The sequence below is a fragment of the Geotrypetes seraphini genome, chromosome 7 (genome assembly GCF_902459505.1).
Source record: "Geotrypetes seraphini chromosome 7, aGeoSer1.1, whole genome shotgun sequence".
NCBI classification, from domain to species: domain Eukaryota; kingdom Metazoa; phylum Chordata; class Amphibia; order Gymnophiona; family Dermophiidae; genus Geotrypetes; species Geotrypetes seraphini.
In genome coordinates, this window is record NC_047090.1 from 37,761,722 (window position 1) to 37,775,373 (window position 13,652).

The window sequence follows — 13,652 nt, forward strand, 5'->3', positions numbered from 1 at the left end:
GGAAGACTGGAAAATAGCAAATGTCACGCCCATCTTCAAGAAAGGCTCAAGGGGAGACCCAGGAAACTACAGGCCGGTGAGCTTGACCTCGGTCCCGGGAAAGATGATGGAAGCAATGATTAAAGACAGCATCTGGGAACACATCAACAACTATGGGCAGCTAAAGTCGAGCCAGCATGGCTTCTGCAAGGGCAGGTCATGCCTCACGAACTTATTATACTTCTTTGAGGGGGTAACCAGCCAGGTGGATAAAGGGGAATCCATAGATATCATTTACCTTGACTTCCAAAAAGCCTTCGACAAGGTGCCATACGAAAGACTACTAAGGAATCTATGGAACCATGGGGTGCAAGGGGAGGTCCACCGATGGATCAAAAACTGGCTGGCGGACAGGAAACAGAGGGTTGGAGTAAAGGGACATTACTCAGACTGGCAATGGGTCACGAGCGGAGTTCCACAGGGGTCGGTGCTGGGACCGCTCCTATTCAATATATTCATTAACGACCTGGAAGCAGGAACAAAATGTGAGGTTATTAAATTTGCAGATGACACCAAACTATATCGCAAGGTCAATAACATGGAGGACTGCGAAGATCTCCAAAAAGATCTGACAACACTGGAAAAATGGGCCAAAAAGTGGCAAATGAGTTTCAACATAGGGAAATGCAAGGTCATGCATATAGGGAAAAAAACCCCGATGTTCACTTACAAAATGGGGGGATCAGCGCTAGAGGTGAGCGACCTTGAAAGAGACCTGGGAGTGATGGTAGACACAACATTGAAGGCGTTGGCGCAGTGTGCCACGGCCTCAAGGAAAGCAAACAGAATGTTAGGTATCATTAAGAAGGGTATCACGACCAGGACAAAGGAAGTCATCCTGCCACTGTATCGTGCTATGGTGCGCCCGCACCTGGAGTACTGTGTTCAGTTCTGGTCGCCGTACCTCAAGAAAGACATGGAGGTACTTGAGAGGGTCCAGAGAAGAGCAACTAAGCTAATAAAGGGCATGGAGGACCTCTCATATACTGACAGACTGAAAAAGCTAGGGCTTTTCTCCCTGGAAAAGCGGAGACTTAGAGGAGACATGATAGAAACCTTCAAGATCATGAAGGGCATAGAAAAAATAGACAGGGACAGATTTTTCAAATTAAGGGGATCAATAAGTACAAGGGGGCACTCAGAGAAATTGAAAGGGGAGAGGTTTAGAACAAACGCCAGGAAGTTCTTTTTCACACAGAGGGTGGTGGATACATGGAACGCGCTACCAGAGGATGTGATAAACAGGAGCACGCTACAGGGGTTCAAAGAAGCTTTGGATAGGTACTTGGAAGAGAAAGGGATTGAGGGGTACAGATAAGAGTAAAGGTAGATTATAGGGATGGGATTAGAGGTAAGTTACAAAATTAATCAGGGACCACTGTTCAGGCACTAGGCCTGATGGGCCGCCGCAGGAGCGGACCGCTGAGCAAGATGGACCTCTGGTCTGACTCAGCGGGGGCAACTTCTTATGTTCTTATGTTCTTTTATCAAGCCGCACTAGCAGGGTTAACGCGCTAACCCCCGCGCTGGCTAAAAACTACTGCCTACTCAAGAGGAGGCGGTAGCGGCTAGCGGTTTAGTGTGCGGTATGTGCATTAAACCTCTAGCTCGCCTTTGTAAAAGGAGCCCTAAGTATCAAGGGACAGTAGTACAGTACACTTCCCCCTCCCCATTCGCGGTTTCGGCAATCGCAATTTCACATATTCGTGATTTTTTGGGGAGGGGGAAAAAAAGAAAAAAACCCCCACAGTTTAGCCTTCCCCCGGCGTCCTGGCCTTACCTGGTGGTCTAGCGGGCTTTCGGGGCAGGAGCAATCTTCCTATGCTCCTGCCCCGTGTAGATTGCTAATAGGAAATGGCTGTGGGGAGTTCCCGTCGTAGTCTCAAGAGACTACGGGAACTCACGGCAGCTATTTCCTATTGGCGATCAGCACGGGGCAGGAGCATAGGAAGATCGCTCCTGCCTCGAAAGCCCGCTAGACCACCAGGTAAGGCCAGGATGCCGGGGGGAAGGCAGGAGGGAGGCGGGGGGTGGGTCAGAGCCGGACCAGAAGATATTCGCGGTATTTCACCATTCGCGGTCTGGCTCTGCCCCTATCCCCCGCGAATCCGGAGGGAGAAGTGTAAATGATCCAAAGTCCCAGCTTCAAGATGACAATGCCAGCATCTATTAGACTTTGAACTATCTAATTAATGAGTTGAGTTGAAAGCAGCTTAAAAAAAAAGTGGTCTTTCCTCTTGGATTTGTCCAAAAAACATAATCTGAACACACACTGCCTTAGATTTGTAGCTATTTGTGAGGATTCAGCAGTGCCCCTAAAATAGACGGATTGAAATCATATCATATATCTAAGTTGGGCGATTCAAAGTATACCTTCCGAATATCAACTTCATTGAGAATTATTTTGATCCAATGCAGCCTTTTTTTTTTTTCTGTGCGTGGCTTAGGCCTTCTTCTACAAAGGCGTGTGAAGCGTTTTAGCACGGATTTAGCGCACACGAATTCAACGTGTGCACTAACCGCTAACGCGTCCATAGGATAACATGTTGGCGTTTCGCGTGCGCTAAAAAGCTTAGCGCACCCTTGAAAAGAGGGGGTTAGTGTGTTTACGCCCGGGCAGTTCTTACTTTTGTAGATGCGAGTCGTAGCAGGTGCTCCGAGCCAGATGTGGAACTTCAGTAAATGTTTTAAATTAACAGACCTGCATCTTGTTAAACACGTCTCCCGCATTACGCCAACTAAGGCTGTGGAAAATTGACTTGCTCTCAGTTTGTACTGCCAGCAGAAAAAAGAACCCCGAGAGCTGTCAATTCTGCAAACGGCCTGTTTTACACACAAACTCTTACTGGGAGCTGCCGGTGATAGGTGATCCTGTCCGTACACGTTAGAAGCTGGGGTTTAAACAATAAACAGATGGCTTAAGCCTCCAGGAAAACAAGAGGGAAGAAATTGTCAGGTTTATTATTCCTGTAATCTTATGTAGGGCACTTTGTCCCCAATTTTATGACACATTTCAGGAAGAACTGCACGGTGCCACACGGGCGAGTTGGTTTTTGTTTTGCTAATTCTAAGTCACACCATCGGAAGAGAGAGATCGCAGGAGAAGGACATCATCTGTGGGAAGATCGAAGGAACCAGGAGAAGAGAGCGACCTGCAGTCAGATGGCTGGACATGTTGAAAACCACCATGGGGATGACGCCGGAGGAACTTTCTGGACCGATTTCTTTTTAGGTCCGCAATTCATCAAGTCGCTTTGATTCGAGCACGAGTCGATGGCATAAGAACATAAGAATAGTCTTACTGGGTCAGACCAATGGTCCATCAAGGCCAGTAGCCCGTTCTCACAGTGACTAATCCAGCTCACTAGTACCTGGCCAAAACCCAAACAGAATCTCAAAGAATAGCAAGATTCCGGAATCTCAGAGAGTAACAAGATTCTAGAACCCCAAGGAGTAGCAACATTCCATGCTACCGACCCAGGGCAAGCAGTGGCTTCCCCCGTGTCTTTCTCAATAACAGACTATGGACTTTTCCTCCAAGAAATTGTCCAAACCTTTCTTAAAACCAGCTGCGCTATCTGCTCTCACCACAACCTCTGGCAATGCGTACCAGAGCTTAACTAAGTACTTGTATATAATTTATAACCGGCTTTGTTTGTACCACAGAAGGCAGTATATCAAATGTATGACCCTTCCCTTTACTCCTAAACTATGGGCTCCTTTTACTAAGCTGCGATAGCGGTTTTGGCGTGCGCTTAGCGCGCGCAGAATTACCCCACGCGCTAGGCGCTAATGCCAGCATTGAGCTAGCGTTGGTTCTAGCTGCATAGCGCGGGTGTAGCGAACGCTAAAAATGCTATCGCAGCTTAGTAAAAGGAGCCCAATGTTCTTTATGTTTTAATTTATTCAATTTTCTATACCGTTTTCCCAGGGGAGCTCAGAATGGTTTGCATGAATTTTATTCAGGTGCTCAAGCATTTTTCCCTGTCTGTCCTGGTGGGCTCACAATCTATCTAATCCACCTGGGGCAATGGGAGAATTAAGAGACTTGCCCAGGGTCACAAGGAGCAGCGTGGGTTTGAACCCACAACCTCAGAGTGCTGAGGCTGTAGCTTTAACCACTGCACCACTCTAGAAATCAAAATGTATTAGAAGTGAGCCAAGTAAAGGACAATCAAGACATTGTGACATCACTGATGAGGTTGACTCTTATTGGTGGAATGAGGCATTGCGACATCACAGTATCAGCTCTGGTTACCAGAATCTTTTCAGACTATCTATTCAATTTCTATACTGTTCTCCCAGGAGAGCTCAGAACGATTTACATGAGTTTATTCAGATACTCAAGCATTTTTCCATCTGTCCTGGTGGGTTCACAATCTATCTAATGGAGCTGGGGCAATAGGAGGATTAAGTGACTTGCCCAGGGTCACAAGGAGCAGTGTGGGTTTGAACCCACAACCTCAGGATGCTGAGGCTGTAGCTTTAACCAGTGCATCACACTCTGGGATTTCCTGGAAATAATCTGTGAAAACTAAGCAGCTGAAATAATAGTATATATAGCAGTACTTTATAAGTCTGAAAATGTTGAATTTTATGGTCACAAGATAGCTGTCTTTCCTGAGTCTCAAGATGGACACCGTCAAGGCGGAAGAAATTTCTGGCATATCGTCAATCAGTTTTAAGTTTGAGAGCTGCCTTCCAGCTCTGTTTTCCTTGTAAATGTTGCATTACTTATCAGACAAATAGACTCCAGGAGCTAAGCCAATGCTACCTTGGACAATGTTGCAGCCATCATCACAACTTTTGGGGGGGGGGGGGAAATAAACTTTTATCTAATATAATAAAACGCTAAGCCGCGCATGCGCACTTCCTCTGCGTGCGTCCGTTTTCCGTGAGCTATAGCGACCCGCAGGTAGCAGTGCGCATGCGCGGCTTAGGGTTCTGTTTTTCGGTCTGACCTGCTTCCTGCTGCTCCTTGCCCTATTGTATTTTTTAGTTGAAAGACGCAGCGGTGGCTCCTCTCACGATCCGACGCAGATGGGGATCATGAGAGGAACCACCGCCGCGTCTTTCAACTAAAAAAAAAAATACGGCAAGGCGAACAGGAAGCAGACAAGACCAGACCGAAGCTCCCAATTGAACTGCCAGTTGGCCGGCTCCCTTGCCAGAGTTATTTTTTCTGTTTAAAGGTGCCGCCGCGGCTTCTGTCACCAGCCACACCTGGCTAAACACTAACACGCCGCGACTCACCCTCCCCCCTCCCCCCGACGACCTTGCCCGGCACAACTGAAACCCCCGCTGACCCTTCCACCGCTACAAGGCTGACAAACCCGGCAGGAGCAGCAGCGTCCCAGGCACACTAAACGCTGCTTCGGGTCTTCTAATGGCCTAATTTCTTCTGCTGCATCCCTGATGACGTCATCAGGGATGCGGCAGAAGAAATTAGGCCAGTAGAAGATCCGAAGCAGCGTTTAATGTGCCTGGGACGCTGCTGCTCCTGCCGGGTTTGTCAGCCCTGTAGCGGTGGGAGGGTCAGCGGGGGTTTCAGTTGTGCCGGGCAAGGTCGTCGGGGGGGGGGGGGAGTCTGGCAGGCATCAGGGTGGGGGGAGTTTCAGTGGAAGGGGAATGGGAGGCAGGTAGACTGGCATCGGAGGAGGGGTGGGGGGGTTCAATGGAAGGCAGACAGGCAGGATGGCATGGGGGGGGGTTCCATGGAAACATGCTGCTCAGGGGGATGGGAGGCAAGCAAGCAGGCATGCATGGGGGGGGGGTTCAGTGGAAGGGGAATGGGAGGCAGGCAGGCTGGCATCGGAAGGGGGTGGGGGGTTCCATGGAAACATGCTACTGAGGGGGATGGGAAGCAGGCAGGCAGACTGGCATGGGGGGTGTTTTGGTGGAAGGGGGATGGGAGGCAGGCAGGCTGGCATTGGAGGGGGGGGGGGGGGGGGTTCAATGGAAGGCAGGCACGCAGGATGGCATTGAGGGGGATGGTTTCCATGGAAATATACTGCTCAGGGGGATGGGAGGCAGGCAGGCTGGCATGGGGGGGTTTCAATGGAAGGGGGATGGGAGGCAACGGAGGGGGTGGGGGGTTTTCAATGGAAGGCAAGCTGGCATTGGAGGGGGGAGGAAGGAGGCACTGGGGGCACTAAGGACATAGAAAGGGGCACTAAGGACATAGGAAGGAGGCACAGGGAGATTCACAGACAGAAAAAATGACAGACAGGCAGTATGCAAGGAGAAAGAGACAAAGAAAAAAAATACCCAGACAGACAGACATGAAGGGAAGGGGGGTCCAACAAAGAAAAGGACTCGAGCCGCAAGGAAGAAGCTGGGCCTGCCTGCCTGTGGGGAACGCTATAAGGGAAGGGGGGCCATGGAGCAGGCTAGACCACAGGAAAGGAAGGGAGAGGAGCCGAACGGAGCAGCCAGATCGCAGCAGGACACAACGCGGAGGAAGGGCCGAACGGAGCAGGCCAGATCGCGGTAAGAGAAGAGAAGGGGTGGGGGAAATGCTGCAACTGCTGCACAGGGACCTGGAGGGGAAGGCAAATACCGCTGCTGCTGCACAGGGAAGTCGGGGGAGGGGGAGAGGGAGGGAAATGCTGTTGCTGTTGCTGCTCCACAGGGAAGTGGGGTAGAAATGCTGCTGCACAGGGAAATGGAGGCAAAGAATGACAGACAGACAGCAGGAGGGAGGGAGCCAAGGAGAGAGAGAGACACACAGCGGGAGAGAGAGAGAGACAGAAAGACAGACAGACATATATTCTAGCACCCGTTAATGTAACGGGCTTAAAGACTAGTAACAATATAATATGTTTGCAAAGAAGCAAGATTTTGAGATATGGATAATGTAATTAGATATATAAGATATTTCTACAGCGCTCGTGAGTCATGAGTCACTCCAGTGCCATTCTAAGCCTAGCATGTTTCTGTAAAACGTTGACATCTAATAAGATGGTCATTGTCTGGGGGTTGCATCCAAGAGGCTAAGGAAGCAATTTAGGAAACATTCCTGAATTTCTTAATGTTTTTACTAACGTAAAGGTCCCTGTTACAAAGCCGCAGTAATCGCTTCGACGCCCACAGGGATTTAATGGGCATTGGAGCGTTTGCCGCATGGCAGCTGTACTTTTGTGAAAGGGGGGTGGGGGTGGTATAAATACTTATTAAGCATGTAGATTTGTTAGAAATGACATAGGGATTTGGCTGCTGTTTGCAGTGACATTAGAATATCTCACGTTGTCAAGAAATGAAACTGAACCGAAAGGATCTTGTGCGCTCTTTCTAAACGGTGCAGCCTCTTTGTACATCGCCTTGGGTCTCTTCATAAGGTGACTAAAAAATCCCGATTAATTCATTAACTAACTAACTACCGCGACAGTGGTTATTTGTGCAGGGAGCCGCGCTGAATGATCCGCGCGGCTCCTGATGCTCATGGAGTTCCTATGAGCATCGGGAGCAGCATGGAGCATTCAGCGCTAATAACCGCTATTGTGTGTGTGTGTGGGGGGGGGGGGGGAGTTAATAAATCAAATGTATAAATTTTTTTTAGGAAGGTGCATTCTGTATGCAAATAATGCAAAGATTGTGCGCTTTTGACGTTCATTCCATAGGAAACCCCCCCCCCCCCAATCAACATTTCCATGTATAATGCAGGAAATGACAGGAATTGACAAATTTCCGGCTGCTGGTCCCTAATAGGAAATGTCAACGACGTATCCTGTGTCATGACTTTGGCAAACGAAAATGAATAGAAAAAAAAAAGACGTGAAATGTCATGTTTTTTTTCATTGGCCACCAATAGGGTGTATTTCCAAAGAGGGGGGGGGCTCTTATGGAAAGTGTGCACTCTTTTCCCAATAATGCAGGTACACTCAAACCATTGTGTGCTCATGAATAATAAGCGCATGTAGCACATACCGTCGGGAAAAAGTGTGTGCTATTCTATATAGGTCGCCCAAAGTTGGGTATGCAAATTAGAGCACATAGGAAAGATATGCATGCAAATGAATAACCCCTCTTATACTAAGGCATGCTAGCCGATTTAGTGTGCGCTAAATGCCAATGCACCCATTATATTCTATGGACGCGTTAGCACTTAACAGGCGCTAATCGTTAGCACGTGCTAAATCGATTAGTGTGCCTTAGTAAAAGGACCCCAAAGTTAACAAGGTGTCAACAATCAGGTATTGAAGTTAATTGGCATCAGTTTGGACGTGAGCTTGAATCTTGGATTTCTGATTTCAAGAAAGAAGGGGATAGGCACATGGGATCTCTTACAGAGAGGAAGAGATAATGGTTGCTGTGGATGGGCCACTTGGCCTTTATCTGCTATCATGTTACAATGTTTCTATAACCTTAAAGTTCTATGACATCACAATGCAGGTGTAAAGAGCCTTAGCCAATAGGGAGAGGAGATGCAAATGTTAAGAGCCTTAGCCAATAGGGAGAGGAGGAGATAATGGTTGCTGTGGATGGGCAGACTGGATGGGCCATTTGGCCTTTATCTGCCATCATGTTACAATGTTTCTATAACCTTAAAGTTCTATGACATCACAAAGTATGTGTAAAGAGCCTTAGCCAACAGTGAGAGGAGATGCAAATGTTAAGAGCCTTAGCCAATGGTTGTTGTGGAAGGGCCATTTGGCCTTTATCTGCCATCATGTTTCTATGATTCAAATGCAACAAACTACATCTTTCTATCATTTCATTTTCCAGAGATATACTGTCTCAATTATGAAGTTGTATCTGATAAATCCAACCCAACTGACATTGTTGCCTCGTTTCTCAAGTAGGCGTGCACGAAGACAAGTACGCATCACTAACAGACAAGAATCATACAGACACACACATATGCAGGTTGTCTGAACTAAAATAGTGGGGCTTTCTCCAGACGGGGGTCTTTTTAGAAACAATGATTTCTTTCTATTTGTAAACGTGACTCTTGATTTTTATGGTTTTGCAGGAGTTTGCTGCATTGACAAAAGAGCTGAATGTATGTAGAGAGCAGCTGCTGGAAAAGGAAGAAGAGATTTCGGAGCTGAAAGCTGAGAGAAACAACACACGGGTAGGTGAACAACAGACCGTTCTTCATCGTCATCATCGTCTTGGTACTCCTTTAAGAACGTGTAAAAACCAACCCCCTCTTTTACTAAGGTGCACTATGCTTTTTAGCGTGCGGTAAATATTAGCGTGCGATAAATGCTAACGCGCGCATGTTATCCTATGGACGCGTTAGCGGTTAGGGCACGCGTTGATTTAGCGCGCACTAAAACGCTTAGCGCACCTTTGTAAAAGAGGGCCCAGAGCGATTATAGTTTCAAAAATTTTATTGAAAAGCTTTTCAGAGCAAAATATCCAGATAGAAAAATATATACGGTTAAATCAGTTCTTATAGTGTTATTCACATAGGCAAGGGATACGCAGGTCACTTAAACATAACCCACCCCTCCCTTTCCCATTACATACCTACCCAGTCATTCATGACCTTTTGACCTTGTTATTCTCCACATATTTTTTAAATGGGCAACCCTAATTCTCTGTTTTGTGCTCCCAGAGGATCTCCATGCAAGCTGTTAACGATTCACCACATCCACCTTAGCCTTTCCCACCTTATTTCCTTGCCGGGTGAGGTTAAAGCGTGAAACACCTAGTGGGTAACAGTTGTGTAGCAAGGGTAAGAGGTGCCCAGGGTGTTGGCACCCCTCTCTTGCCTTCTTCTCAGCCCCTCATTCCTTCTCAAGCCCCCCCTGCCGCGCACACTCCTCCCCTTCCCCCGTACTTTTTTTAATTTTCCAGGCATGAGAAACCTCACAAACTTGCTGTCCATGCTATCCTCATAACTCCCACTCACTTGTAAATCACCTGGGGGCCGCCATGTGAGCGGAGTGCTGGGCAACATGGACCACCCAGCAGTGGCAATTCTTATGTTCTTACATTCTGACATCACTTCCTAGGCCCGGAAGTGACGTCGGAGAGAGGCGACACCGATGCGGGCAGCAAGTTTGTAATGCTGCTCATGCAGGGAAAATTAAAGAGGTACGAAGAAAGGGGCAGGGGGAGGCAGAGAGGAGGATGGATGCCATTGCCCCTACCAAGACTGTGCCCGGGGGTGGACTCCCCCCTTTACTATGCCACTGGTGGGTGGATGCACATCTTCTTGAAAACCATATTGAGGGTTATCCCAGGACAAGCAGGCAGGTATTCTCACTAGTGGGTGATGTCATCAGACAGAGCCCCGGTACGGACGTCTCACAAGCACGTGTTGCTTGTAGAAACTTAAAAGTTTCTAGATGCCCGCACCGCGCATGCGCCGGTGCCTTCCCGCCCGGAGATCCGGGCGTGTCTCCTCAGTTCTTTTCTTTCCGCGGAGCTGAGAAGTTCAACTTCATCATGCGCTAGCTGAATTCAGTTAAATTTGCCTTCCTTGTCCGCGTTTTCGCTTTCTTTTAATTAACAGTTAACAGTACATTTCTTTTTCAGTTTAAAAAAAAAAAAAAAAAAAGATTATTTCCTCCGGCGGGTCGAACGGGCTGGCCACGTGGCTCAGGCCCACAGGCTTCGACCTCGCGGCGGAGATTTTCCGGCCTATGTCCCGGCCAATCACCGGGTTTAAAAAGTGCAGCAAGTGCCAACGCGCGATTTCACTCACGGACCCTCACCGGCGCTGTTTGCAGTGTTTGGGTCCTGACCACATTCCGAAATCGTGCAGGCCTTGCTCTACCCTTACGGCACGCTCATTCAAACGGCGTTGCCTATTGTGGGAATCGATGTTCAAGATGGACGCAGCTAAGGATCCTTCAGCCTCCACTTCATCTGATACCTCCCCGGTTCGGGCAATCGACCCCTCCTGCATCGAGTGTGGTGAAACCGGCATCGTTCATCCCGACAACATCCACGAGCTCGACGTCGGTGCCTGCCCCGGTCTCCTCGGTTCAGGTACCTCTTCCTTCCACAGTACCACCAGTGGTCATCAAAGTGCCGAAAGCTACTAAGCAGAAGCACTCGACCTCGAAGGAGCGCGATGACCGTGCAGGAGGACCCCCTTTCGGTGCGGATCCCTCCTTATCGGCTTCGCTACGGTCCGTGCTGGAAGTTCAATTCGTTGAGCTCATGCAGACCATCGGACCCGGGCTCATCGCTGCCATACAGGGTGACCTCCCGGTACCGGTCCAAAGGGGCGGTCCGCCCCCTCCCCCTCCTCCACGCCGTTCGACCTCGAAAACCGACGAGGACGAACGGGGGAGGGCGGCGATGCCCATGCGGCAAGCCTCGCTTACCGATATGCCGCCATTAGAGCCCATTACGCCTCCGCGCCAACATGGGACCAGACCTCCGATCGATACTCAAAGCCCTGGGCATAGTCAGGAAGAGTTCTTCCGTACTCCTTACCAGACTTGGGTAGCATCGCAAGAATCCGCATCGCAACCCCAGTTGCGATCCACCGCTTCCAGCCCTATCCTCCACCTGGGGGCCTCGGGAGACCATGCGATGCACAGACGATCCCGATCCCCGTCCCGCCACCGAGACGGGCACCGATCAAGACACTCATCCTGGCACTCTTCACGCCACTCGGAGGTGTCACCGCAGAAAAAACTGCAACGTATGGGATACTCCTCATCAGAGGTGTCCCCCCCGGAGGGACCGGAGTACGAGGAGACACCCGTACCCGATTCTCCTTGTCACTCCCCGATGTCCATGGATCCGGAGGCCTCTTCCTCCTCCAGCCCGTCCCACAGACCGACGCTGGCGGATCAATTGTCTTTCTCATCATTCCTCCGACAAATGGCGGATGATCTGGATGTGACCCTTGACACGGGCTCCCGATACTCCAAAGAGTATCTGGACACCATGCATTTACCTAACCCTCCAACGGAGTCGCTTCGGCTCCCCCTGCATAAATTGCTGGATCAGACCTTCATGCAGTGTTTCGAAACACCGTACTCCATACCGGCGATTCCCAGCAAACTCGATGCTCGATACCGCATCGTGCACCATAAAGGGTTTGAGGGCCCTCAACTCTCCCACCAATCCCTACTGGTTGAGTCCTCTCTTAAACGCTCTCATCCCTCTCAGGTCTACGCCTCTGTACCGCCGGGCCGAGAGGGGAGAACGATGGACAAATTTGGTAGAAAATTCTATCAAAACTCCATGATGGCGTCACGGGTGCTGAACTACAATTTCTTTTTCTCTTCCTATCTGGAGTTCTTCTTGCCGGTGCTCCGCAAGTTCACTCCGTTCATAGACACCCAAGCTCGATTCGAGTTCGAGGAAGTGGTAGCCTCCCTCTCCCAATTACGCCTCCAGCTGATGCAATCCTCCTTCGATGCATTCGAACTCTCGGCACGTGCTGCCACAAGCGCGGTAGCCATGCGTCGCCTGGCATGGCTCCGTACAATCGATATGGATCCCAACCTCCAGGACAGACTCGCCAACGTACCATGTGCGGGAGCTGACCTGTTCGATGAGTCTATCGAAACTGTTACCAAGAAGCTGTCGGATCACGAAAAATCTTTTCAATCCATCCTGCGGCCCAAACCCAAACCTCAACAGTCTCGACCTTCCAGGCCACCCCTGATTTACCAGCGGCGTTACATGCCCAGACAAACGCCTGCTGCGAGACAACCTGCAAAGAGACAACCTCCCCAGAAGTCTCAGCAAAAACCTCAGCCACCGGCTGCACCTAAGGCTCCCCAGCCCTTTTGACTCCCCTCCTGGGAGCATAACCGACACCGTTCTGCACCCCTCAGCCTCTCCCATAGGGGGCCGCCTCCATCTTTTTTACCATCGATGGGAGGCCATAACCACGGACCTATGGGTCCTTACCATCATAAGAGAAGGATACTCTCTTCACTTCCATCGGGTCCCCACGGACCATCCTCCAAGAGAGTATCCTTCAAGCTCGACACAGACCGCCCTTCTTCTTCAGGAAGTCCAAACCTTACTTCAGCTTCGGGCTGTCGAGCCGGTCCCGTCAGACCAGTTGAACCGAGGGTTTTACTCCCGGTACTTCCTCGTCCCGAAGAAAACGGGCGATCTGCGACCCATTTTAGACCTTCGGGCCCTCAACAAGTTTCTGGTCAAAGAGAAGTTTCGCATGTTGACTTTGGCTTCTCTATACCCCCTCCTCGAGCAGAACGACTGGTTATGCTCCCTGGATCTCAAGGAGGCCTACACTCACATCCCCATTCACCCGGCCTCCCGAAAGTTCCTCAGATTTCGGGTGGGAAATCTGCACCTACAGTATCGAGTGCTACCATTCGGCCTCTCTTCGTCCCCCAGAGTCTTCACAAAGTGCCTGGTGGTAGTGGCTGCGGCACTCCGAGACAGGGGTCTACAGGTGTTCCCATACCTCGACGACTGGCTCATCAAGGCCCCGTCAGCCCCAGAGGTCACTTCGGCGGTCTTGGCTACAACCTACTTCCTCCAGAATTTGGGCTTCGAGATCAACTTTTCCAAGTCTCATCTACAACCCACCCAGTCCCTCCCCTTCATCGGAGCGGTCCTGGACACCACTCGACTCCGAGCATTCCTGCCTCTGCAACGCATGGAGTCCCTTCTCCATCTCTGCCAGTCGGTGTCTACTCGCCAAACCCTACCGGCGAGAC

General features: G+C 49.9%; 1 protein-coding gene across 1 annotated transcript in view; it reads left to right on the forward strand.

Moving 5' to 3' along the window:
* The window catches only part of PPFIA2 (PTPRF interacting protein alpha 2), a 447,553-nt gene that overhangs the window by 237,960 nt on the left and 195,941 nt on the right, over positions 1-13,652 (forward strand). The window contains 1 exon segment of the mRNA XM_033951535.1: positions 9,011-9,112. Within this exon segment, the coding sequence (XP_033807426.1) occupies positions 9,011-9,112 (102 nt within the window).